Source organism: Caloenas nicobarica, chromosome 16 (genome assembly GCF_036013445.1).
Source record: "Caloenas nicobarica isolate bCalNic1 chromosome 16, bCalNic1.hap1, whole genome shotgun sequence".
NCBI classification, from domain to species: Eukaryota; Metazoa; Chordata; class Aves; order Columbiformes; family Columbidae; genus Caloenas; species Caloenas nicobarica.
The window spans coordinates 690,840-718,111 of record NC_088260.1 but is presented as its reverse complement, the minus strand read 5'-3'; the positions used below and the strand labels follow the sequence as shown (position 1 = coordinate 718,111).

At 46.9% G+C, this 27,272-nt stretch overlaps 1 protein-coding gene across 12 annotated transcripts in view; it reads left to right on the top strand.

The window, feature by feature from the left end:
- Window positions 1-214: 214 nt before the first annotated feature.
- The window catches only part of FBRSL1 (fibrosin like 1), a 510,952-nt gene continuing 483,894 nt past the window's right edge, over window positions 215-27,272 (top strand). For 8 of the 12 annotated variants that reach the window (XM_065646387.1, XM_065646383.1, XM_065646384.1 and 5 more), the window contains exon 1: window positions 219-905. In XM_065646387.1, coding sequence (XP_065502459.1) covers window positions 612-905 — 294 coding nt within the window. In that variant the 5' untranslated portion in view covers window positions 219-611. Of the gene's footprint in view, window positions 906-27,272 lie in introns of all 12 variants that reach the window. The other 4 variants (XM_065646391.1, XM_065646390.1, XM_065646380.1 and 1 more) reach the window with 3 other exon arrangements.

The following is a 27,272-nucleotide window of genomic DNA, read 5'->3' as shown; positions in this document are numbered from 1 at the left end:
GCGCGGAGCGCGGCGGCCGGAGCGCGGCCCCGGAGCGGCGCTGCCCCCGGGGAGGGGGCGCCGCGCCTGGATTATCCCGAGCTGGGTCGAGCCTCCTGGATCTGCCTCTCTCTTCCGCGCCGAGTGAATCCGAGGTGTCCTCGTCCTGATCCAGATATATCCCCCCCCTCTTTTTTTTTTTTTTTTTTTTTTTCCTCCCCTCCTCTTCCCGTCTCTGCTTTTTTGGGGGGTGGGGGGGGGCGGGGGGTGGAAATTTGTCAAGGTCATTCCGTGGATTTAATATTTTTTGTGTGTGTGTGCCGCTCGCCCCACCGCCACCCAGCCTTGCTCTGTGGATTATCATCGCCCTGGATCCGAGGGTCTGAACAGCAGGATTTTTTGTTGTTGTTGATTTTTTTTTTTTAAATTATTATTATTATTTTTTAAGGGCTCCGGGGTTTGGAGAGGGGAAGCGGTGAGTTGGAGGGGGGCGACTTTTCTCTTCCCCCCCGTCCCCGCGTCCCCTCCGCCCCCACACCCCCCCCGCGCCTGGCCTTCTCCTTTTTTTAAAAAAAAATTTTTAATTATTTTTATTGTTTTAAAATTTTTTTTGATTTGCTTCTTCTTCGGCAATGGATGGGAAAATCCGGCAGAGCCGGAGGTCGAGGTCGCAGCGGGACCGCGTGCGGCGGCGGGAGGCGGCGGCCCGCGACCCGCGGAACCAGAGCCCGTCCTCGGGCTCCGACAAGGAGCCGAGCCCCGGCAAGGAGAACGGCGGCCAGAACTGCACCGCCCCGCGGGGCCCGCCGCCCGCCGCCCGCGCCGCTCGGCCCCCGCGCCGCCGCCGCCGCGAGTCCAGCTCCCAGGAGGAGGACCTGATCGATGGCTTCGCCATAGCCAGCTTCAACACCCTGGAAGCGCTGGAGGTAAGAGCGGAGGGGCCGGGGGCTCTTTCCTCCTGCGGAGCGGGGGGTGGGGGAGAGGAAAAAGAAAAAAAAAAAAAAAAAAGAAAAAGGAAGCGCGGCGCTTTCAGGCTGCTGAATTTTGCAAATAGCAATTAATGTGCATTAATCCTGGTGTCAGCCCGGAGGGATCTCGGGGCTGCGGTCAGGAGGGTGGCGAGCCAGCCCGGTGCTCGCAGCCCCGCTGGCAACTTGCTGCACATCCCCCCCCCCAGCCCCCCTTCTCCCTCCGGCTGGTGTTAACTATCACTTAGGGCAAGTCAAATGTTTGTTTGGGGTTTTAATTGGCTGGCGGAGGGCTGCAAAATATTCCTGGCGTGTTGGGATGGTCCGGGATTGCTGTGAATGGTGGAGTTTCCCCCTCCCGCCCCCACACCCTCGTTCCTCCTCCCCCCCTCGGCTCGGAGAGTTTGTGTTTGCATTGCCAAAATGTTACTCTATCTGTCTCCGGAGATTGTTAGCAAATGGCTAGTGTTTGACATTTTGCGGAAAAGAGATGTTTAAATGGATAATAATCCCTTGGTTGTAATTCCCATTTTTGAAGTAATTGAGCAAATTCTTCATCTCTTGTTGACTGTACATATTTTTCTGGTGTTAATAGGCTGGCAAAAAATATTGCTTGTCTAACTTATTACAAACAATATTTGCTGAGTAAATACTGCCTGCCTTGTCTGAGCTAAGCTAAGCAGAGCAGGAAATTTAATATTTTTAGAGGGGCATTGACAAACTAAGACTTTGGCTTTTGATTTTTGTTTTGTTTGTGTATGAGGGAGGAAGTGAGTTGTTGAGAGAAAGCCCCTAACAGGTCACTTGATGGGCATAATAACTTGTATTCCTGGTAAATGTGAGCAATGCTGGTGCCTTTGCCCACTGTCTTTGACACACCATGGTAAAAACGTGCACAAAGTTTTGGGTGCTCCCCCTACTTCAGATTTCCTGTCGCTTGTGTATCTATTGATGTGCGTTACAGTGACGGAGGGTTCTGTGTGGGCTAATGAATCATCTCAGACTCGCCCCGGGATCTCTGACATCTTTGCTCAGGCTTCGAGATCCCGTTTTGTCTGTGGGCTTTGGGGCTCGCCAGCCCACCCCTGCTGCCATGCAGGCCTCTGGTGGCATCGTGGCCATCGGGAGTGTTTTGCTCGTGGAACCAACTTCTCAAAGGGCCAGAGATGGTCCCTGTGCTCCCGCGGAGGTGCCAGCGGTGGCCTGGGCCACCGGCCCTGGTGTCGGACAACGAAAGCTTTGCTTGGGAGCCTGGGCCTCTGCTCCGGAGGGACATTTAGCCCAGCGGTCCCTGAGCAGCAGATGTGGAGGTACCGGGGTGGGAAGGTGGCCCGCGCTAGCTGGGTGATGGCTGTTCTTTGGCCTCTCGCTGTATCATTTGTGGGGTGTTGTCCTAACAGGAAAGCCAACTACTTTGACTACGCGGAACCGATAATGAGCGAGCGATCCACTTTTGTGTGCCTCTAAAACAGGCTGTAGACCTGTATCTTCTTTTTTTTTTTTTTTTTTTCTTGGGCATGCTCTTAGTCAAATATGCATCAGCAGATAGGTCCAATTAAACCCCTGAGTCTCTGCTGAGCTGTCAGTGAAGAAAGTAAAATTCATCTTCCTGTAGAAATTTTCTACCATGATGAGCACATTATAAGGAAATAGAATTCAAATGATAGTGCAGTCCCTCCAGGGCTGATGGGGAAAACTCCAGGCTTTTCAAATGGGGTGAGCTTTGTTATCAAATCAACCGAACCGTGACCTTGATAATAGAGTGCATGAGGATAGAAGGTGACCTTAAACTTCTGCCACCCCAAAGTACATTATTCTGTTGAAGCACTTCTGTTTTTCCTTTGAGAAGGAAAAAAAAAAAGCTATGTACAAGTCTTTACAAAACTGTCCCCTGTCAAGCTCTTGCAAAACACTTCAGCACCACCTGAAATTAATTGATTTCCCCTCTATTTACCAGCACGCAAGAGAATGCGTGCAGCTCAGCTCTCGGTGGTAGCTGGCACCTGGGAGGGAGTGGTGGGAGCAGAATTCACCTGTTCCCTTCAGGTGCTGAACTAGGAGATATATTGTATTCGAGGTTCTCAGAGGGCCCGAATAATCATGTGCATTTTGTAAGTCCCAGTAACATTAAAAAGAAGAAAATACTCTGCTTTGTGTGGATTTTTCCATGGAGGGCTGCCTTTGACCATGGGCAGATTTGATGCAGCAGCAAGGGAAGGGGGGACTATTAAGGCAAAACTACTGTAAGGCAACATTTGTCCATGTAAATGACTGAAACTGGAAGGTCATTTCATGTGGTGTGGAGCTGTGTTCTCTAGTGAACTGGGTTGCAGCAGGTGCTTTTCTTCTACTTTGGAGGGTATTTGCCTTTCAGTGTGTATTTGTTTTCTAAGAGTACTTAAAATCTGCTGTGATGGTATTTTCAAAATAAGAATTGAAACCTTCCATGTTCATGAGGGAGGAGAAAGAATAAAAGTCAGTATACAGCGCAGAAACAACTAAGAAAGTCTGTTTTATTTAATTCTAATCCTAAAAGGAGCTTTTGTTGCATATGTGGTAGTTTGTTGTGATCCTTTCTTGTGTTCTTCTAGGTTTGTTTGTCACTTGATGTTGCAGAGATCTGTGATTACATTTAATGGGCTAGCTAAGCTTTGGGCTTCCCCTTGGAAATTAAATTTCTCAATGCTTAGGCAGAACTTAATGGTGGAAGCATTTGGGAGAGGTGAGGTGGTTTTTTGCTTTTCTTTTAATCTCAAAATATTGTGAATTCCCCTTCCACGCTGCAGAAAATTCTCACCACTGGTGTTCCTGTAAATAAAGGGTGCTTTATAGAATATGTATCTATTTTCCCTTTATGTTGACCTGGGGCTATGGGCAATTTAATACTGAGGGATGGCTTTATGAAGTCATCTTTAGCCCTTTGGGGTGTGTGTGTGGTGTGTGTGTTTTTTGGGTTTTTTTGGTGGTTTTTTTTTTTTTTTTAGGCGTTCTGGGTTTTGATTTTACTTGTGACAATGTTTCCTTTGGCAGTTCTCATCTGAAAATATTGTGTCTTGTTTCTCTGATACTTGTGACTTGATTTACGGATCCCGTGTCCTACTGTCTTTCACATAAAGGCAGAATTGATTATAGCAATTAAGGAAAAAAAAAAAAAAGCCCACAGACAAACCAGCAGCAACCTCTTTCTGTGCATTTGTTGAAACTTCCCCTTTCCCTCCCTTCCCCTGAATCTGCTTCTACAAATCCGGCTCCAACTCAAGTTGCATGAGCTGATGTGTGTGCAGTGGTGTTCTGGGTGTTTGGGGTTTTTTGGTGTGTTTTTTCTTTTTGTTTGTTTTGGGTTTTTTCATACCCAGCTACTGAACATGGCTTTGGAGTTGCCAGCCTGGAAACTTAGTTTGCCCTGACCTGGCTGGGGCTGCTCAGCGCGATGGGCGGCTGCTGGAAACCATCGGGCGCTGGTGCTGCCCAGGAGATGGTTCCCGTGCCGGGGTCAGACAAGCTGGCGGGCTGAGAAACAGGGGATTTCTCGCCGCCTTCCGAAATGAATGGTATGTATGTGAGCATGTGTGTATATTCATTACGTTCAGATGAAGCTGCTGATTATTCTTGAAGGTGATTGGTGAATCAGAGCGAGAGAGTCTAAATGAGTGAGTCGGTGGTTGAGGGCTCTCTCTGATCATAGCTGTTCCTGTCAAGTATGAAAAACAGCGCTAAAAGGGAACTTCATCAGAATGTTAATGAATGCGATCTTTGAGAGCAATTGTTCTCCTGAAGTAGTTGTAAAGACAAGGGGTTGTGTTTTCTTTTTGGCTGTTGTTTATCATTTTTACAGATTCCAGCGAAGCTTTGGAACGCTGTATGGAAACTTGAACTGTCCCGGTGTGTGCATATGGGTTTTTTAGGAATGTTTAACCTGTTTGGAGAATCTTGTGGAGAATCCACTCACAAATGTGCGTGGAGTGATGTGGTGCAGAAGTGGATCCTCAGCTGAAGAGAGGCAGACCTTGGCTTGGCGCGTGTCCCGCTGAAGTGATGCTGCCCTCCCAAGCCCAGCTGGGGCCCAGCTGTAGCTGGCCGCGGATCCTGAGCAGGTTAATGCTTTGCCCACTCTTGCTTTTGTTCGTATGCAGAGGTCTGGGTGCTACATGACAGTCCCTTCTCTGCCGTTTGCAGCTGTGTGCAGCAGGGTTTGGGAAGCCTGATGGTGACAGCAGACTTCTGGACAGAATCCATAAGTTCCTCAGCTGTTATCTTGATAAGGCTGGTTTCACATGTGCGGTGTACACTGTGCTGTTACTGTTGCTCTGATCTCTCATTGATAAGAAAACCAGTGTATTTAACTGCAGCTTCCTGTTCCAAAGCTTTTGTGCTAGTTCCATTGACCTGGCTATGTAACTTCTCATTTATTTGTTCTATTGCTGTAAACGTGCCTTGCAGCTTAGTTTTTTTCCATAGTTAGCCTTGCGTTTTAAAACAAATTTCTAGATTTTTAAGTATTTTCCCCTTCTACTTAATTGACAAGTCATGATGTGTCAAGTTAGTGTTTCTGATGGCCAGTTATTCCTTAAAAAAAATGCTTTTAACCTCAGGAAAGCTAATGATTTTCTGGATGGTGCTCTAAATGCCTTTTGGTTTTCCCAAAGGCTTGTTAGTCTCCATTGATTTCTTCTCCTAGCTGTTGATTTTCTTGCATCTTGTCTGAAGTGGGCACTTAAGGTATTTTTTGTTGTTGTTAAGGACCAAGAGATGGTTAATTAGGACCTAAATCAGAGGAGTGAGCTCTGGAAGGCCTGAGGTATCTGCTCAGCTGGACCAGGGCCCAAGGGGCGCTGGGTTCCCTGCAAACTGTGGTCGCGTGGTGGGCGACGATGAGGAGGGATCCAGCTCCTTTGTTGGAGCCGGAGTTCTTTACCTCATTGGGAAAACATTCTGGGATGGAGGGGTGGATTGCGCACAGGAGGGCGAGCTGCACAGCGGGGCGACACGTGCAGGGGATGCCCCCGGCACGGGCACCGCTCTGCGCTGAACCGGCTGCGACGGGGCGCACAAGGGGAACGACTCGGTTACCTGAGGCTGGGCTGCGAAAACCCCAGCCAATTTCAGGGCTCGCTGTACTCCCTGCCCGAGGTCCCATTTTTATCTCAAACTGCACTCAGCCCTGTCTGTTTGGGTTTTTTGAAAGACCTCTTAATATCTTGCCAGTTTTCCAAAATAGTTTCCTGTAGCGCAACTGCCCAGCCTTTCTTCAGCAGTCTGAAACCTGGGGTAAAACATGAGATGAGGTTTGCTGAAATGCCAAGTGGACCAACTACCACAGAGAAATTCAGAAGATAAATTATAATTAATTAAAAATTTTGAATATGTCATATTTAAGAAATATAAGGTACATTGCACAGATATGATTTTCTGATAAAAGGGAAGTAATGAAAATTACTGTTCCACTTCTTCCAGATAATAGATGATATAGGATCCAAATTAATATTTGCTTGCAGTAGTGCATTTGACGTCTTGTCTAGAAAGTACTGAAAACTTTGCGGTCCTTCCAGTGCGCTAACAAGATGCACTTGTAATTATTTATCTTGATTATTTCACAAAATGAGCCTGACTATGACAATGTTACTCTCCGGGAAAATAGCAGTGGGGAAGGGAGCCTGGTAGGATGAGGCCTGGGGTGTTTCCCTGTGTGTCTCCCATAGGTTCCTGCTCGCTCTGCGGGAGGGCTGCTGCATCGCACAACGGTGCCTCTTTAAGAGTTCGTGTGGGTACAGACACACGGCATCTGGGCTGGAGACAGTCACACTGGTAGGAAGGGGTTGGGGGGGGTGTTTTCGTTCTCTTGGTATCGTCCTGCTCTGTTTCTTGGTGAGGGATGTCGGATACTGCAGGCTGCTTTCCCCGCTTCCCTTCACTAGACGTGCTGGGCTTTGCACACACAGATCCTGAACCTGTGTGCACCTTGGCTGGGGAAAGCGCTACCGAAATGGGGTCATTGCTTCAGCTTCTCTGGTGTCTGTCCTGGTGATCCAGGTCCTGGGGAACATCCTGTAGTTTGTCTGCAGTGATGCAGCAAGTGCTTGAGAGTAAGCAGTACCAGCCAAACTCAAATGCTGCGTCCTGTTTGTTGCGATATGATTATTTTTTTTTTTTAATGAAGATTTGAAATACAATATGGAGGATGTGCATCTTCATATCAGTTGTATGCGAACATCCAGCTGTAAGTGAGAACAATTTCCAATTCACTGCACTTTAATGCCTCCAGTTTATCACGGTAAAGGTATAAAAGAGTTTTATGTAGGTGAAGTGGCTCTTGCTATTTAAATGTCTCCTGGCTCTGCTGTGTTCAGCACATCGGGGGCTGTGACCACTCCAGCCACGCTCCTCGCATCGGGAAGAGAGTTGCAGCACTACTTTACTGGCCCCGTTCTATCTCCTTGACAAATAGTCTCTTTTCCAAAACTAGTGAACTATTTAGAATACCGTTCAGATGCTGAAAAGAGAACTGGTCTTTATGTTTAAAATGTTTAAAATGGAGGAGAGGGTTAAACAGCTTCCGAGCCGCCCAGGCAAAACCTGCGTTTAGTTGTCCGTCCAGTTCCTCTGGTGCAAGCGGTTGTGAAAGCCAGGCAGGTACGAACCGCGCGGCCAGGCCAGCAGATGTGCCGAGCCCTGACGACGGGTGAGTAGGTGCTCGTCAGTTTTTGTGGCTTAATCATTTTGCACTGCGTGCCTGGGTCTGAAGTGCAGAAGTACCTGGTGAGAAGGAGCGCGGGGGCAGCTGTGTGCGCAGCGCTTGCACGAGCCAGGATGAATGGAGAGTGGTTCCTTTGTAGCTCTGACTTGCTTCAAGCCAAAAAGGGACTAAACTTGAACAAAAGTTGCATCTGCAAGGTCTGTGGTTGGCATGGATAAGGGGATTGAAGGGATCAAAATGATTTCCCTGTGCTACTGGCTGCAAAACATGGGCTTATGGCACCATTCCTGTCTCTCCCTTTGTGCTCAGAGCAAAGCTTTTTTAATCTTGTACTGGCTATGTATAGTTGTGCCACACAGACGTGGCAATTTGGAGTCAAATGTTCTATTTTGGGGACTGCTGGGCACTGTTGGCAGGGCAAAGGAGCTGTGCTGGGCTCCTCTGTCCAAACCTGCCTTCTCTCTTCTGAACAGATTGTCATACAGAGGCAGTTGGTAAAAAATAATAATAATAATAAAATATATATACATATATATAGCACTTGTGCATGTAGTCTAAACATGAAGTTTATGATGTTGTGCTGTTGTTATCTTTCTCTCCAACAGATGTTCTTTCTAGCATCACAAAAATGACTGTAATTGGTGGGGTGTTTGGTTACGTGTTTTTGTTTTGTTTTTCCCAATTTTAAATATAGACTGATTTACTCTGATGCTAGTGTATTCCTGATCCAGCCTGTACTTAGTGAGGAGATGCTTAGGTTAGCAGGAAGAGTGCAGCCCAAGCTGGGAAACAAATGGTAATTTAGGGCTTCTGGCTATTCAGCGGACTGTGCTGTGCTGATGGACACCAGGCGCATTTTTTTAACCCCTCCTGTTGGGTAGTGAGGCTGCAGTTTCTTTCCTGGTACCTCTTATTTGTACAGGGGAGCTAAAACCCCAAGGAATTTTAAGGAAGGAAATGGCTCAAGCCTTACAATGACATCAAGTGCATCAGCTAATAAATGTATTATTGCTGTTGATTTTTTTGGTGGCTCATAAATGACTCGTGCACTGCTGTCGGAGAGGATGTGCAGCTTCTTTATTCCACTTAGCCTGAGCACATACTTGCACTCAGGGGGAGCGAGACTGAAGATAGTATGCAGCTAAGAGATGTTTATGGAATCAGTCAAACTTGATATAAAATAATTATGGTGTTTTGACAGCTTGTTAATAACTTGCAACCATTGGAAGAAATGGAATTATGGCGTTCTTGGTCCTTGATGGAACCTTGGCATTTCTTCCAGATAGTAAAATTAAAGAAAAAATGTGAAAGCCATTAAAAGAGTCGAACGTGGTGCCTGGGGAAAAATGATGGGCTGCTTAATTGAAAAAATGCTTTGTTCCGGTTGAAGTTCATTGCAGTTCAGTTCTGCCCGCTTCCCTGTATCTGTGCTGGAGAAGGGAGAGGGCTGCGTCCCCAAAATCCGTCTGGGAGAGGGGTTTGGGTGTCTCTTGGTGTTTCGTCTGACCTGTGAAAGAAGTGGAAGGAAATCCTAGCGAGCATTAGACATGAGAGGAAAGTCTTGTCACCTGTAATGACTAAAATCCCCTGAAGTGTTGCCAGCGTGTACTTTAGGAATCATATAATTATATGATTATTGAAAGAGACATAAAAGACCTCATGGCAAAAACCTTAGAACAGGGGAGGAGGGAATCTGTATGCAAATGAAGATATACAGAATTTGCTGTCTCTTTTTTTTTTTTTTTCCCTAGCTATTTTTCAGTCCAAAGCTCAGTAATTGCTTTTATGGGGATTACTTAATAAAACTGGGGCATGCAAAGGAGGGAGAAACTGTTTATGCTGCGTCACAGGGCTGGCTTGCAAACCTACAGAGTTGGAGTAAAAATGGATTTAAAAAAAAAAAAAAACTGCAAAATGGGTTTTCTGCTAACAGAAAATAGCTATTTGTTGTTATGTTATCCTACAATAAAAGTGTTTTGTGGTCTGGTGGTTAGCAGAGAGGTCCGGAAGTCGAGATAATGGGGTTTTCTTTCTGATTCCACCACAAGTTTCCTCTCTGAGCGCTGGGCAGGTCCTTTCGCGGCCACCGGTGCCATCGCTCGGGTACCCGATGGGAGCCTGGATTTCCCACTTGGAGAACCTCATGGGAAACGTGAGGGAACCGTCTCTGTCTTTCAACCCTGGTCTGCGTACCCTGAACTGAGGCTGAGCTCGTGCGGGAGGTGATGGGAGAGCCTCGATGCAATAGCTGCTCCCGGAGCCACAGCACTGTTCCCCGTTGGGCTGTGTTGAGGAGTGGCAACATTCTTGTCCGTGGTCGGATGCTCCCAGGGGTGGGTTTTGCGTGGGGGTGAGCACAGCACCCTGCGGTGCTGCTCGTGGCCATGTGCTGGGTGTTACAATGGGGCTCAGGTGCGTGTATCGGTGTCTTCTGGCCTTGTTCGTCACTTCAGTAACTTGCGGCCAAATTAAAATCCTTGCTGTGTGAACCGTTAGCGCAATGTTTCTGCTCAGGTTGGTGTGTGGTGCGGAAGCATCTCTCGGTGGGATGTGCTGAGCAGCGCGGTTCCCGCTGTGCGTGCTGCGCTCTGGGTACCGCTGCAACTGTGGATTTAGGGTGAGGTGTTCCTGGGCTTTAGCTCTCTGTCTCCTCTTACAGCTTAAATACAGGCCTTGACTTAACGCTTCCTAACTTCTCCTAGGCTTCATCAGTCCGTACTGACGCTCCGGATTTATAATCTTGCTTCTCATAGAAGCACCTGTTCATGCATTTACTGGGAAAGTCTCCTGATGCAGAACAGACCCATATCTCAAGAGAGGTTTTGTTGCAAGATAGGCAAAACCCTTCCTTTTTTCTCAGACTAAAGCACCCAGTGCATTTTAAAAAAATAAAAAGAAAAAAGAACCTGCCATACTGCTATTAGTGTCGAGTTACTGAATATTTTGCAAGATCTCCCCAGGAAAAAAGAATACCATTTATTCTGGTATTCTAGTTTGAAGCTAAATAGTATCACGTTGTGATATGAGTTGGCTAATGTGATTTTTAGCTGAAAATGACAATGGTTTTCCAACCAGATGGATTCTATAACTCGTCTGCTATCAGCTTATCCATCAAACTCCACAGATGTCTGTACATTCATTATAATGTGCACATGGTAATGTTGTCGATTCCATCAAACTGATAACCCTATTGCAGCCCTGTTAAGGCTCTCAGGGCAGCCCGCGCTGTGTGTTTTGCAGTGGGGGATTTGTGTTTGCAGCCTGGCCCTGCAGGTACTAGACGGGCACTTGGGGTTGAGCTGCTTTCTGAGCTCCTTTCCATTGCTATGGAGATGGGTTGACTTAACTCTTTTAGAGAGACAACTTTGATACAGGCACAGAGGTTGCCAATGCTGTTTGTATGGGGAAGAGGGTTAATGAAACAAATGAGAGCCTCTGGGCTGCACGTGGTCTGTAACTTGATTTCATACAGCTCACGGCTTTTCTTCCACATCATTGGGTGACACTAAGTCGCGTAGGGTATGTGACTTAGAAATTAAAATTTTATCTGCATCTAGGCAAAAGAGCTTGCAGGGCTCACTCAGAAGAAGGTTCCCATGCTTGTTACGAAGTCATTTTTACAAGTTTTAGGCTTTTTGCAAGAAAAGATGATCTTTTCGACAGCTGTTGCATAGGAGTTTGTCTGGAGTCTCGTGTTACCGTCAAACTAGATTGCCTCAGTTAGAAAATAGTCTTGCGTTTTGATAGGTGTAGAACATGCCATTTCCAGAACAGAGGCTATGAATGTAAACTAATGCGAACTCCCCGGTGATGACCTCAGGTAGACAACTATTTGTAGTTTGTTTTCTTGATGGGTTCCCAATAATTATTAGTGAAGTTGGTCTTTTTCTTAAAAACCAAACTGTTTACACGAGCTGTTTCCAGACAGAGCATCTTTGGTTTCTCATCTTCAGCCGTGTTGTCCTGAGAAATACACACAGGGGTTGTGGGGTCTCTGAGCGTATCTCCTGGTGTTCCTGCACCCGGTGGAGCTCAGGTTGTCATTGCTGGGCTTCCGCAGTTCCTGGTCTCTAGGCACATATTGCTCCTGCCCTGTGCCTCAAGGCAAGCCGTGCTGCTGGATTTTGAGATTATTTCTTTTGATTATTGACATCTATTGTGTTGCTAGGATGAAGAAAGCGCGTGCGGGTTTCCGGGGAGGGAGTTCCAGCCTGCCTGTGGGACAGCAGTGAGGTCTTTGCTGGTTTCCTGGTCAAAACATATCAGTGGATTTTCTTTACCACTGCCAAAATAAATGCTGCAGACAATCCAGGGCCAGGAATGTCATCATCATCGGGTTACTGAGTTTCTGCCTGAAGGTCAGCTAGCTGCAACTGTTACTAAATAGCTCTTTGCTAATATATTTGTGGTCAGCACTCACAGCCGTGTCTGGTTGCATGTCTCCAGTGGACTGCTTGGCATCAAGATACCTGGCCCAAACCAGGACATGTCTTGTGATACTGCTCTGCAACTTTGTTTGTGAGGTTGGTACAGCCTGTAAGGATATTAATCTGACCTCAAGAAGGACGGGATGTAAATTGCTGGTGTTTATGTATGTGTTAAGTATGACGTGCTATTCATCTAAAATCAGATTATTTGGTTTATTTAGTGGTTCATGTGGTGGGCTGTGCTGCTGCAGGGCTGGGATCAGAGCGGTCCTGCCACCTTGGTCCCCGGTGTGCCCGTCCGCAGCCGTGGCCGTGCGGGATGCTCCCGTGGAGCGCTGTGAGATGCTGTAATGCAGAACGTGATTCAGCATTAGGGCTGGTAAACGGGCAGCTTCTGGCAGTGTGTTTCCTGCAGGTAAATAAAGCTTGCCTTTATTTGGAGTATTTATTGGTTTGATTTTTAATGTAATTCTGATTTTCTGCTAATTATCAGTAGGTGAAGTTTCACTGTTTGAGCGCTCTTGCCTGGGCAAAGGAGAGGGAATAGATTTTTGTCTTGAGCAATAGATGAATTAGTTTTGTTCTTTTATATCTCCCTCCTTTCGTGCATGTATATGTTAAAATTCCCATTCCCTGTTTATAAATGTTTAGCGGATGAAGTCACTGGTGTTTTTCCTAGTATTACCTTTGCGAGGTTCAGAACATAAGCAAAATGTAATTCTTCACTTGGTCTCTGCTGAGTACTGTAGGAATAATGAGTCTGTGCCTAAAGCGTAAACCCAGACTCAAAAAGCATGCCAATAAGAATTCAGACCTGGGGGGGAAAATACAAAGGGTAGCATATTTAACCAATATTACTGGAGCATCCTTGTAGATATTTTAGGGTTGTGAAGGAGGTAATCGTGGTGTAAGACTGGCCTTTCTGATAGCAGGGAGCAGAGTGTGAGTGGCAGAGGGATGCTCTGGGGTGGCGGCAGCTTGTGGCTGTTTAACCAGTGTGCGTGGGGAGAAAAATCAGCTGGCTTTGTGTCTTCATGGCCATCAAGCCTTTTTGGAAAGAGTAAATGATGGTGTCTTGCAACATGTTCCTGATGCTGGTGAAAGTAGCCGCAATAGGCTGCAGGTTTTCCCAGTAGGTGAATCGACATCCCATTGCTTGTGCTTCCCAGGCAGCTGCCAAACTAGAAACATTCACATCTCTATTTCTGGGGGCTGCAGACACCTGTCAAGAAGGTCAGAACTTGGGTTACAGCTGAATTATAATGTAAGACCTTTGCAGTGACATACAGAACATTTCCTTCAGACTTCCTAGTTCTTCTAATACTGCATTGTCAAGATTTAAAGCTGAATGGACTTTAAATATTGTCCGTGTTTAACAGCATTTAATCTTTGTGTTTTCTGTTTTGTTCAGCCTGAAATAGTGTTGTGTTCTCTTTCGACTTTGGTCATTGAAATGGTTTGTTTCTATTTTTAAATGAAAAACGAGAATTTGGGTGCCTAGTTACTCAGTGCTACTGTTTTTAATGTTGAAAGTTCATCCTTTGCCCCTACTCTTCTTATTGTGGATTTTTCTAAACAGCATATGTGTCTAAAAGACCTAATTAGTGTTGGTATTTCAGTATCCGGGCTTTTTTTAATAGGGCACCTGAGTATCAGCACTAAATGTGAAGAAAATTGAACCTATCCCCAAAGTGCATGCATGTGATTTTAGCTGCGGGTGGGGGAAGAAACCACCCTAAAACTTCCCTCTGAAGTATCTGTTGGTGTAATGCTCGTCCTGTGTTCAGTGTGCTCCACCAAGGGAAGGGGAAAAACGGTGTTTAATTAGTTCTTAGGTAATAACTTACTTAGCTTTATGGTTTTAGGAAAATTTGCGTAGGCAAACGCATGCTGGCTGGGGTGGATATCTGTTTGGTCCATGTTATTTGAAGTCTGATAAAGCATTGTTCATACCTTCTTGGAATGTAGTAGGGGAATAAACGGGAAAGCCAATCTCCTTAGCACCGCGTGTCGCGCAGACAGGCTGTGCTCTGGTACAGGGGTTTATTTCATGCATGGTGGCCTAGACACGAAACAAACGTGTAGAAAAGGGAATTATGTAAAATTGAAAGTGACAATTATGCAAACATTCCAGTTGAGGAAGAAGTAAATTCTTCTTTCCCGTGTGCTCGGCTTCAGAGCTAACGAGCAGCCTGTTGGGGCTTTTGCTCTGTGTGTTTGTATCTGTCATGTCTCTCTCATCTCGGCTGCTTCTTGTTTCTTTCTTTCTTTCTTTTTTTTTTTTTTTTTTCCTCCCAGTTTGACCTTATTTTCCCTTTTGTTCCGTGGGGTCATTCAATCTTTGTACTGTGTGGTTTGTTTACCTTGCCAGAGAAAACGCGAGCACCCTTCCACGTAGGAGCCCGGGCTGCCGTCCTCAGCCCCTTGCAGCACTGCGCGTCCTTTGCTCCGCACCCGCGTCTGGGGACGTGGTGACTGATGGGCTCCAAATACCTCTAGTCAAATCTCATGTTATTTTTTTTAAATGAGAGGAAGCTGGTGAGAGAAGAAACAAGCAGTGAAAATAGCTCTATATCTAGACAGACACCCCTTTGCAAAGCTAAATGACTTGATCGTCTGCCCTGCTTGGTATTTCCCACGCTTGCAGAAATAGGGAGAGGGAGCCGGGGCTGTGAGCACTTTAATCTGACATAAGTATGGTCCTTCCCTGCCCTGGCTGCTTGTCCCGATTACCTCCCTTGTGCCAGCGTTAGCATTTATGCTGCCAGGAAAACTAATTCCCTGGTTCCCTGGTCTGGCTTTGCTGCACGGCTGTGCAAATGCCCTCCTGGCACAGCAGAGGCAGGATGCAGAGGAGAGGAGGATGCTGAGCGGATGCGTATTGATTAAAGAAACCCTGAAAATACAGCCTCAGCCTTTGTAGCAGGATTATAGCTACATGGTCTTTCCACATTTTAGGTCGTCTTTTAAGTCAGGGGTCCACTGAAATTAATGGTGTAAAATGATGATGGTGCTGGAATGATTCTGGTCTCTGTTAAGCACGTGAGGTTGGGACAATGTGGTCACATATGGGGTATTGGGGAGTGGCTGAGCATAGAAGGGATTACTTGGAAAGATCAAACCTCACTTGCAGTTTAATTGCTCTGAAAACCCAGTTCCTACCTTGTTTTCACTGATTAGTTTCAATGTGACAGGGAGAAAGAAGAGACAAGCTTTTGTTTGCGCTTGGTGGGGTGCTTGGAGTGCAGGAGCTATCTAATGCTTTTGATGGCAGAAGGTTAAAAGTAGTTCAGTCTGTAAATGGCCTTTATAGCTCAGTTTACACGAGAATTATTTCTTTTTAGCCTTCTGTTCTTCTTTTCTTCTCCTGTCTTTCTGAACTGTTTCTCTACGTGCGTTGTACGAAGGAGAAGCCGGTATTGCATATTAAATGCAAAGAGCAGGGGAAGAAGCAGCTCGTCTCATCAGTGTCATTTTCCCTGCTGTAATCCCACGGAGGGATTGAAGAAAGTGTCAGGAGGATAAGATCAGTGTTTGAGCCCAGCTAAACCCTGACTCTGCTGCCGAAAATGGTTTTCATGGAAGCTGGTTGTGTGGGGAGGGTGAGAAAATTGCACATAAACTGTGCAAATTTCTAAATAAAAAGCATTTAATTGCATTAAAAGAGGGGGAGGGACTCTTGTGTGCATGTCGGAGACTTCAGTGAGCATAAGTAACCTCTGTGGCACAGTAGTCGTTGACCTTGTCAAATCGTGCCATCGGAGGTCGTGTGTGGGGAAGGGGGTTGCCACAGGGGATTAGCACATCTGGGCAGAGGGTTTGTACGTCTGAGCGTGCACGCCAAATCCCATCGCCAGCAGCGCATGTGGATTCATCGCAAAAGGCACGGCGAGAAGACGGGAAAGCACCTGCCAGGAAGGCGTGGGAGGAAGCTGTGGGAGCCAGGGGCTGTCTGGGACAGCTGGGTGCGCCCCGGGCTCCCGGCTCCACGAACATGGACTTGAAATTGAACTATAATAAACTTGCAGGCTTTTCAGTAATCCCGTAACAAGGTAGTCTCAGACACAGGACTGTCTTTTTCCCTTGGTTTCCCCTCTAGTTTCACATGTACAAACTTTCTTTTATACCCTGCATGCAGCTGTTGGTTTGGTATGAGCAGGTACTGCTTTGTGCAGGTGGGAGGCTGATTTGCTTATGTGCTTTTTAAGGTCAAGCACTTGTGTTTTGGTATTAAAGTACGAACAGAGGATGTCGTTTTGTTATAAATCTCAGAAGAAATTATATTCCAGTGGTATATTGACTCCTATGTAGAGCTTAACACTTACGGTCTAGATTAATGAAGATGTTAGGCCCGTTTCACAGATGGGGACGCCTGAAGCGTAGGGAAAGCGAATAATTACTAGCAACTGGTCCGTTTGCTCTGTGCCTAGGAAGGAGAATATTCAAGGCTTTAACTTTGCTGCTTTATTGAAGTGTTTAATAGAAAGCTTGCTGGTATGGCATCCTTGCAGTCTAAACAGTTGAGTGTGAGGTTTTTACAGACCTGTTTGCTTTGCCACCTGTGTTCTTCTGAAATTCTGCCTTAGTTCATTTAATAACCCATGAAGAAGGCATCAAAAGAAAATTATCAAAACTTCCAGCAGGAAAATAGTTATCTTGGTAGGTAAAAGTGGCCTTAAAGTTGAAGCTAGCTTGTCTTTGTCGCTGTCCGTAAGGGAATTCACTTGTCACTGATTTCCGTTGCCTCCCAGGCGAGGGGAGAAATGACTGATGCTTTGCTCCTGCCTTAGTTGTGAGGACCTGGAGTGAAGCTGGTTGTAGTTACTAAAAGACTAAGTGGTGATGGGTTTGTATACTTGTGCTAATCTTTTTCTAGGCAGGAAAACGTTAGAGTTCTGCAAAGTTATGATTTTTTGAAAGTCCCGTTTGAATAACATCAGGAAAATGATGCTGGAAGTCAGTTGTTGGAGGCACAATGTTCAGGAGAGAGACCTGTCCTGATGGATGGCTGGGCTCACACGTGGCGTTGGTGACACGGCAGAGCTGCAACCCACGCTGGGGTTTTCAGCGCTTTTGGCTTCTGAGGCTGCTTCGGAGGACGCGCGGCTCCCTGCAGGGATGCACAGTTTGAGATGAGTGTTTTTCATGGTCACCTGTAGAAGTTGTCCCTTGACGTCCGGCTGGGGACTGCAGGGCACACATGGTAGTCTGGACTTGAGTGGCAGCAGTGGTGGAGCCCTGGATGGAGCGTGGGTTCTCCTGCTTCCCGCTTCGTTACACTAATTACTGTACCGTATTGCATCTGAAATATTAGGTTGGACTTAGAGAATTAAGTGGCGCAATTATGAAGTGGAGGGAAAAAAAACCAGTTATGTGGTGGCTGTGATAGATTAGTCATTTCGTACCTCCAAATAGCCAATTATTCCTCTGACTGGCTTTTATCTGACCAATTTGCATGTGCAGTCATGGTAACTGGTCTGCAGACTAGGCTCAGAATTTCACGTGGATCTGATGTCGTGTTCTGGTCTCGTACGCTTGGTGCTCCCTGGAAGCAAAATGCACAGACGAGGGTTTCTGTGTAACCAATTACCATTAGCTGCTTTGTTTTTTTCAGTCTCAAAGTCTTTTCACACTCAAAGGAAACAAGATGGCTCACTTCTATTGTAGTCTTTTTTCCTTTCTCTCTTTTTTTTTTTTTTTTTTTGAGTATCTGACAGAACGATGTAAAGTGGTCCCAGCTCCCCAGAAGCTGCAGCACAGATTTCATTGGTATTGGTGTTCTCGGCTGCGTAGTTTGAGAACACAGTGTTCAAGGGCTGGGAGCTCACTGGAGCTGCAGTGTATTTCAGAAGAGATATGAAACCAGGAAAAAAAAAAAAAGAGCTGGAGGAAAGAAGGAAAAATAAACCGAAGCAGCATGGAGTGACCGGGGTGAAATCCGCCTCGCTGAAGCCGGTGTCAAAACTCCCAGTCTTGGCTGCTGCCAGGTTTCCAGGTCTGCTCTCTGATTTTGATCTTAACTCCACTGGTGTGCTGAAAATTAACAAATGGTAATGGTAATAGACTTAATATTGTACACCTAGATAGCTAAGTGAAATCTTAATTTGAAGACTATTAATTATTCAAGTAGATGAATTTTGGTAGTAGGTTAAATGTAAGCTCTGTTTCTGTTAGGGATTTGTGTCAGTTTAGCATGCTGTGGACTTTGTAGAATCTCTGATATGAACAGTCTTTGAAGTGAAGAAATGGTCTAAAATATTTGCCAACAGCCAGTTAGCTTTTTAAAAGCTTTATTTACTTCAAATAAGCAAGTTTTAAAAAACAAACAAACAAAAACTGGTTTGCAAGAGCAAGAATAACAAGATACTTTTTCAAAAGCCATTTCTTTGCGTACGAGCTCCGGCAACTCAACTGTAGTTACCTTGGTCTCCAGTGCTGCTAAAGACAAATTAAGCTAATAAAACAGTATCTCGCAGCATCATAGCAAATAAATTAGCTAATCTGTATGCAAGTTTCTCGCTATGCCAAATTTAACCTGCTTAAGCACTTCCTTTTTTAATGAGAGGTAGAGGTTTTATACATGTAACCTTTGCGAGGGTCTGTGAAACAATGCCTTGTCAAGCATTCAGCAGTCTTCTGAATAAAGACTGTAGGTTGAGAAGTACTTTAAGGAAATGACGTATTTATTTTCATCTAAGTGACAGTGAAATCTTAGACTGATGATAAGTTTGTACGTTAGCAGGCGGTTCCAGGGAGGTGGTTGTATCCACCTGTCTCCCCGTAGCGTTACCCAGCTTCACTGGTAGCTGAAGGAGTTTCTTGTTTTGCACCAAATACTAGTCATGTACCAGCTATCATCAAGTGTACGTGCATGCACACATATGCATGAGCACGTGAGTTTTTTTCATGCACTTAAAATAGCGGGACCTGTCTTAGATTTCTTGTAAACTCCTGTTCGTTCCTTTGCCCGTTTCTTTGGCGCTGAGCTCTGAAGGCCCTGTGCGCTGCTTTGAACAGAGCAGCGCCTGGGAAGTCTCCTGGTTTTGTGTCAAACCTACTGTTTAAATAATTACAGGTGTGCAAGCGTCTAGTTTTAAGTTCTCTGAGCTGTTTAAACTTATAAGGCTTTTCATGTCCTGCTTATTGAACGTAAGTGCATAAGTTTTATTAAAAATGGGTGTGAAATTTAATTTTTGCAAATATTTTCTCTGCAGTAGCTGCTCAAGAGCCCCTCCAAAGTGGTTACAGCACAGCTTGAAGGGGCTGGAAAAATCAGAGTTGAAAATTGTGGCAAGTCACTTTTTTCCCTGTCTAGAGGAGTTATTTAATCTCTGTCCCTCTGTTTCTTCTGTAAAACAGGGATAACTTATCTCACAGTACTTCTGCTGCTGAGTAGTTGTAAAGCCCACATGCAGGATCTTTTTGATAGGAAGTACATTAAGATTAAAGTACAGGGTGTTTTGTTCTGAAGAGTTTGAGGATGAAATTTATAGGCAACCGTAAGCTGTGTGTTTGTTTATGATAAAATTGGGAGATGAAGCATAAAGGAACAGACACTGGTACTGGCCATGTAACTTGCAGCTTTACATTACAAACAGGCTCATGTTCGTGGTGATAAAGGCAAGAAATCCAGTGCATACTACTAGCTACGAATAACTACATGGGGTAGAGCTTTTCACTATGTAAAAATGAGCTTTTTCTCATTCTTAAATCAATCTCTTGGCTGTTCCTGCTAAAAGGGTCTTCTCTCCACCTCTTTAGTAACTGTGAATTTTTGTCGCTGTAAGAGTAAAACGCATCTTTCACTGCTGAACATCCTTGGGCTGTCGCTGTTCTCTCCTCCCCCAACTCCTTCTATATTCTCAGGATTTACTTTGTGAAATTCGCTCCTTTCCCCTCTGGTTCTTTGGCTTAATCAGTCGGAAAGTGCAGACAGCATAGCCAGGCAAGCAAGGTTGCTCTCTGACCACGTTTTCCCTGCTGACTGTTCACCGCCTCTCCCTGGTTCTGCTGGTGCGCCCGTCCTGTCTCCCCAGCGCACGCAGCTCTGGCGTCGCTGCCGGCGCGGCCGCGGTTGCGAAGCCGCTGGGAGCCCCTTGCAGAGCCCTCCCGGCCGCCTGCCCTTGGGGCTTCTGCCTCTCGTCTGCAGGAGCTCTGGAACTGCACTAGAAACCATGCTGAACACACACAGCAATCTCTTTATTTTTTTTTCCCCACCCCTGGCCTTTCTGGATATTATATAAATATGGGGAGGGATGGAGTTTGTGCGTGTGCTGAAGAATTTTGGAGAGGGAAATTGGCTTGGTGGCCTTGGGGTATGATTTTATAACCGATAGCTGGAGAGGTGTCTTCACTTCTCTCTAACGGATTCACTGTCTTAAAGCTTGTAGGTGGCAAGATTCAGAATTGATTTTTAATCTTCCATGAGGGGAAAGATGAAAAATTGTCAGTTTCTCGTTCAGACCGCACTTGGATGTCTCTGGATGTGTGTCTGTGGGTTGTTCTTCGTTCCCAGCCCCTTCCGCAAACAGAGCTCATCATAGTCTTGTGCCGTGGATCATTCCCTCATGTCTTTGAACCAGAAAATATCCAAGGTTTTTCACACCTGCTTGGGGGACTTGCTAGTGATACTGGGCTGCTGGGTACAGGTGTCCTGGATAGCTTTTCAATGGTGCATCAAAATACAAACCAACCAAACAAAAACCCCACACCCACCCAAATTGCATAAGGCAATAAAGGTTTAATAAAGGTCATGAGCAGTTTGCTTGCCCAGAGTTCAAACTGCTGCACCATTTAACCCGTGATGTGGGTTAAATGTGCATGGGAGAGATTGTACTAATACAAGCCTTAGATCTTGGGAAACAACAGCAAATTATAGTTTAGGTAGCTGTGTGAAAGGCTACTTCGAAAAGAGCGGAGGGCCATATTACTGGGGTTGTAGCTGGAGTAAACAGGTGAGTGATGCATGGAGGCACTGCTCTAATAATTGTTGCCAGGACCGGTCCTTTTATATTCACTGTATTAAAAAGAAAAAAAATTACACCCATAGCATGGTATTAACATGTTTTCATCAAAGCAGCGTGAGCCTGGGCCGCGGTGCCGTCTCCAGGGCCTGCCGGAGCTCTGGATCGCTGCCTCAAGTGGGAATCCTGCAGTGCTGGAGGAGCAGCAGGGGAAAGATGTTCCTTTGGGACTTGATTCCTGGGATTGCGCTGATACCTTTTTAATAAATCCCAGTGAAGAGCAGCTGAGTGCCCAGCTGTAGAGGAGCAGGCACTGGTGGCTGGTACACAGGTCGGTGTGTGGGATGTGTACGTGCCGGGTATTGTTACTGGTCATTTTATTCATCCTCTGCACGTTGTCAAATTCTCCATCTCTCTCTGCTTTCCACGTACATCACAGATAGGGAGATCGCAGGGAGAGTTGCACAAAGCTGCCTTTCTTGTCATTTCTGCTTAAATCTCACGTGACAGTTGGACAGAAGCTGTTTTCACTGCCTGGAGTGAGGGGGAGGTGAAATGGGTGGTGGATTTTTAAAGAAAACTATATATACTTATTTTTCCGCATCCAGGTGGCTTATGTTTGTGGTGGTGTGGGCAAGGAAGCACCTCATTATGCAATCTGTATTGGATCCATAGTGGAGAGAGCTCGATTTCCTCCTGCATACAGACCTGTCCCTCTTGTCAAACGAGTTTGGATGTGAGTTATAAGCCCCTTCTGACGAAGGGGATTGATTCTGCCTTTCCTCCGTGACCGATGGAAGGAGCTGGGAGAGCTGGCTGCAGTGGGAATGCAGGGTGTATTTTGCCTCCCCCCCTCTTTTTTTTTTTTTTAATTCCTCTTTTCCCTCCTTTTAGTGGGATGTGAGGTGCAGCACACAGGAGTTTCCAAATCACGTTAATTGCTTGTGACACCACTCTGCGCTCTCTCCAGAGCTGACCAGCCAGGGCCAGTCATCACCCCCCCGGCATGGCCAGGCTGAGCCGTTCACTCTCATGGGAACTGGGAAATCACACTTCAACTGTGGCTGGGATTTCCCGGCTTGGCTGCGGGAGCGGCAGCGCTGCCGCTGCCCCAGGGCTGCTGGGTGCAGGCTGGGGTGCCGGGCAGAGCCGCGGGGCCGAGCCGGCCGGGGCGTGCAGCTGCAGGGTGCAGGTTAGCGAACTGCAGGACCTGGCCGGGCTGCGCTTCCTCCATCTGCTGCTGCCTCCCCATCGCCCTCCTCACGGTGGGGGCACGTGTGGGGCTGCCGGGGGTTTGGGTGGTTTTGGAGGTGGGGTGGGTGTGCTGGGGCGTGTGTGGACCTGCCACGGCCAAAACTGAAGGGCAGTGAGCTGAATTACAGTGAATGCTGGAACAATAGAGAACTAGTCGTGCTCTCCCTCCGCCCATGCCCTCCTTCACGTTGAGGCTGTTGCAGCAGGGCTGGCTCGCAGCTGGTTCCTGTCGGGCATTGCTCCCGCTGTCAGGGAGCGCGGTGGAGATGAAGGAGTCCGAATGAAACATTTGGGCTGCAGGCTAAAAGCAGAAGTGGAGCTGACCCCGTGTGCTCGAGCTCCGAGGAAGCTCCCGGCCAAGCCTCCCGGCGCTGGCCCGGCACCCGCCACGTGCGCGGCCGGAGCCGCGCGAGGTCCAGCGGGGCAGGGAGGGGGCCGGTCACCCCGCGCTCCTGCAGCCGCTGTCCCTTCGGCCAGGCTGTAGACAGCAAGTCTGCCTTCAGCGTGTTGCTTAGGGCTAGGTTTAAATTTGCCAGCCCTCTGGTTGCGTCCTGATTTCTTGGTGTTGGGGCCGCAAAGAAGTTTGAGCACGCGAGGCTGGGGTATCTGGGTGCAGCGAGGGCGAGCTGCGGGCACACGGGCTGTGTGGCCCTCCTGGTGCTGTCACAGCAGCTGTAAGGGAATTAAACCTCAGGTTAGGGCTTTTGCTTTAAAATGGTGCACTCCTCAGAACAGCAGTTGGACTGGGATACTGTACTGTATGGGGGAAAGAGAGGAGCAGTTGACTCAGGTGTTTCACATCGGGTTGTCTTCAGTGTGATAGTCCTTGAGCTGTATGGTCTCTAACTGTGTATAATTAAAAAAACCCAACAAACTTACTTGTTGACTTAGTTCTCCACATCCCCGGACTTTGGGCAAGCTCAGATCTAAACCTGGGGCTGTAGACTGTCTCAATCTTCATTTCTCTTTTGTTCCTGGCATTCCTTGCTTGTTGCCACCCCTGCCTGGGATCTTCCCGGGCTGCTGAACTCGTTGCACCGCTCCGCTCCGTCCGCGGGGCGCGGGGATGGCCGGGCCGGGCCGCAGCTCCCTGGCCGGGCCTGGCTGAGCAGTGAGCCCGGCTTTGCGCGAAGGCTGCGGGCGGGTAAGGTTACACCCGGCTGGCGTCGGTGTCTGCTGGGTTCAACAGGGCGCGCAGCATGCTGTGGTGTGGGAGAATGGGCACCGTCGTCTGGGGGGGGATAATGTGTGCACAGTGTGCAAGTCAGCTGGAGATCGGCCCGGCAGGATTGCGGCGTGCGTGGAGCCCTGGGACAGCCAGTCCGCCGTCTGCCCGCGCATCGTCTGCTGCGGTCCTCGTCCTTCTGGGTGCGGGTCGGGCACGCTGCAGCAAGTCCAGGTCTGGTCAGTGGAGTCGGCAAGTCCGGCTATTTCCGCAGGATCTAATAGTATATTTAATGGGAAGGACGGATGATCAATTTTAGTTTGGTTTAAATTGCTTTCATGCATGTGTAGAAAAAACAGCTTTCCAGAGGAGAAAGAACAAAGGTCATCTTGCACGCACACCAAAAAAGCATGGCAAAAATCCTTTGAAACTGCACCGGTTTTCTTTACCACCATGGCTTTATTGGCCTAGAGAGGAAACGGGAACCTGAGGGAGGTGTACTGGAGAGATGACCTTGTGGAGTCCAAGGCAAAAATAATCTGTGGAAAAGTTACAGTTACAGTGCTTACAGTTACTTTTTAAAAGTTGTCACTTTCTTATCCCTCTCTTCATATCTTTCTCCTCTTGGTTTTTGCGTCAATCTCGTAGGTGTTGGTCGTTGGTTTTCCCGGCTGTAGGTATATGGCACTTTCTAGTCTGCTCTCTCTCTGTCCTGTTCTCCCTGGTCGTTTTAAAGCCTCCTTTGGCAGGAAGGAGCATTGAGCAACAGAGACGCGGGCACATGTGAGTGAACAGCAGAGCGGGATTTGTACATTGTTGCCTGCTTTGAAAAATGGTGATCTGTCCCCTGAAGGATTGAGCTCTCAAACCCGAATCCGGCAATCCCCTGAAATTGGACTCGGCTTTCTCTGGGAACTATAAAACTATCAAATTTTCAAAACCTTTTGCTAATGGCGTACTGAGTGAAGATCAATAGAGATGCCGAGAGGAGCCAGGCCTGCAGAAAGAACATATAATGCAAGCTGCCTGATTAATTTGCTCTAGAGAATAACAGCCTTCAGAGATGAGAACAGGGTATAAAATAAGCAGTTACAGACTTCCTGTTCGCTGAGTAGAAAATGTTAACTTCTTCAGTCGGGTAGAGGGTTGCCAGCATTAGTTTTGTAATGATGTAGTATATTTAGCATAAGAGGGAGTAGTCAGAATACAGATGAGGCCCCTGCCTGTTCTGTGCCACCCAAAGCCACCTTGACTTCTCATCTGTGTGTCGCGCAAGTGCCAGAAAGGAGATGTGTTGGATTCAAAACTGGACTGTGTGTCTGCTTCTAATCCTCAGACTAGGTTCATGATTTCTGTTGTCAGTGCAGGAATTCAGATAGTCCTGACTGTGAACAACAGTATGAAGCTGTTTTCTTCCCCTTTTGGCAGTTTCAGTGTGTATTTAAAAGTGCTATTTCTTCAGGAGAACTAAGGAGTCATCTCTGTTCTCTGAGTCACGTTTTACCATCTTTGTTGGGCAACCGCATCTGGGCTGGGCATGTCGTGGGTGAACGGCTGCGTTCTGAAGTTGAAGGTGAGTTGTGAACAAAGCCCATTAGAAGTGGGCGGGTGCTTCTCAAATGCTCCTCATTCAGAGGACTGCATCCTTCGCAAGCCAAGTGACTTTTGTGTTCATGGCGTTATTTTACTGTTGTAGGATTTTCTTCTTGATGGCTCAGGTGAGAGAGGTCAGTTTTCCAAAAGAAAAGAACTGTGCAGAGTGTGTTTTCTTGCATGCTCTTCTCTTGCTGTGATGTCCACGCTCAGACCATTGCTGGTGAATAAAGAAAATCAGGAATTTTCCCAAATTGAGTTTGACCATGAGGCTGGTGTTCATGTCTTCCCTCTGCTTAGAAAGATGTCTTGATCGCAGGTGTCCAAAACTTCCAATTTATGTCCTGGTGGTGCAGCAAAGGTGCGCGGTGGTGGTTGAGTAGATCCTGGACTGATTACCCGGGCTTCCTGCAGGACTGTGTTTCCACCGAGAAGAAGAATTTTATCCTAAAAATCTTGTTTTCATGTTCATTCTCAAGCTACTTAACATGCATGGTTTATTTTTGGAGAAAACAATGTCAGGCAGATTTGTGCTAATTGTTGGCAGCAGTATGCTAGCCCCTCGGATGCTGACAGGGAGACAATGTTTGGTGATTGCAGCCATGCAAAGCTAAAAATGACTTTAATTAAACAATCATGAAGTATACTTTGCAATGTAGGAGTTGAACAGTGGGGTTTTTGGTTTGGAGTTTTATTTATGTAGTTTTTTCACTCAGCTGATTGCAGGTGTTGTGTGACAAATTGGATCGCGTTTGTGTTCTGCCTTTAATTATTATTCCTGAATATATGAGAAAATCAAAAACTGTCATCTCTGAATTGACGACAAGTTCCTTCCCTCATTTCTCCTCCCCCTTTGCTAGCATTGTAGTTACTCTGTACTTTAATTACATTTATTTGTGGTGTGTGTTTGTTAATTTGCTATAGTAGGGGGTTTTGGTGGCATTTCTTTGGTTGCATATTGACAGATTATTTTTTTTCCTTCTTTGAATGTTTGAAGACCTCAGCTCATCTCATAGTGCTGAGACTCAGCTGAGTGACAAACACGGATTTTCTTGCTTGCTGTGTGAAGGCGGCGGGTTGGGTGGCAGCTTTCCTGCACCCCAGCTTGTGGGGTCCCTCACCTTCCTCCCTTGGGTCTGGCGTCCCAGGTACGTGGCCTCCAGCTGCAGGAACTTCAGTGAGTCCTGAGAGTGCACTTTTTTTTTTTTACTGTGGGAAAGAGAAAGCAAAACCCATCACTTGGACTCAGCACTTCCTCGTGGCAGAAGCTTTAGGGATGAAGATGTGGTCGATGCTTCCTGTATGTCGCTAGCGCCCTGGCGAGGTGCATGGGGCACTTCTGAAAGCCATTGGTAATAGTTTCCTCCACAAACCTCGGCCAGACGAGAAGCCAGCTGCCCAAATCATTAGGATGCTTTGAAGATGCTCTGTGGTGGAATATGAGGGGGAAATGTGCTGCAAACCAGCAAAGCCATGAAATCAGCCTCTCTCCAGGCTCTGCTTGTAATGGCCTCAGGCTCCAGCTCCTTTCAAGACAAAAATCAGCCTCTTGTAGCTTTTGCTACAACTGCAGAGATGTTAGTGGTGTGTCAGCCGCGCTGCAAAGAGAAAAGGTTTGTGGCTGCTGCCAGCCTGCCCGTGGCTCTGAGTGCCACCAGCTATTTGCTCTTTTTGTCCAGAATTGAACAGCACAGCACATTTCTTGCCCCAAAAGTGTTTATTTTCCCATATTTGCCTTGCTGGCAAAGGGTGGCAAAGACGGCCAGACCCTTTAAGATACGGAAACAGCAACAGAGAGGAGAAATGATGGATGGGACAGGCTGGAAGGCTGTTTCTGCCTATTGCGTCTGTTTGCTGTAGCCTTTGGTTTTGGACGAGTCGCGGGTGATTCACTGCACCGTCACTCAGCTGTGGATTCCCCGTGGTTGGTTGTGGTCGTTTTCAGCTCCCGTGCGATGCTGTATGCACTATGGGCTCTCCTGCCGATTTCGTCCACTCTTTTTGTAAGTGGGATGGCTCCTCAGGTATATAATAGCATATATATCCTATATGTAAGCTGAGTAGCAGCCCTTCAGAAAAAGATATCCAATGAGCACTGAATGGGTGGATGTTCCGGCAAAGAAGCGGGGCTAAAACTGCTATGGGATGCCCTTCTGCCGAGGGCAGGGGGTGTGTGATAGGTGGTCTTTAGATGGAGAAGATCAGAGCAGCTCGTCCTTTTTGGGTTGT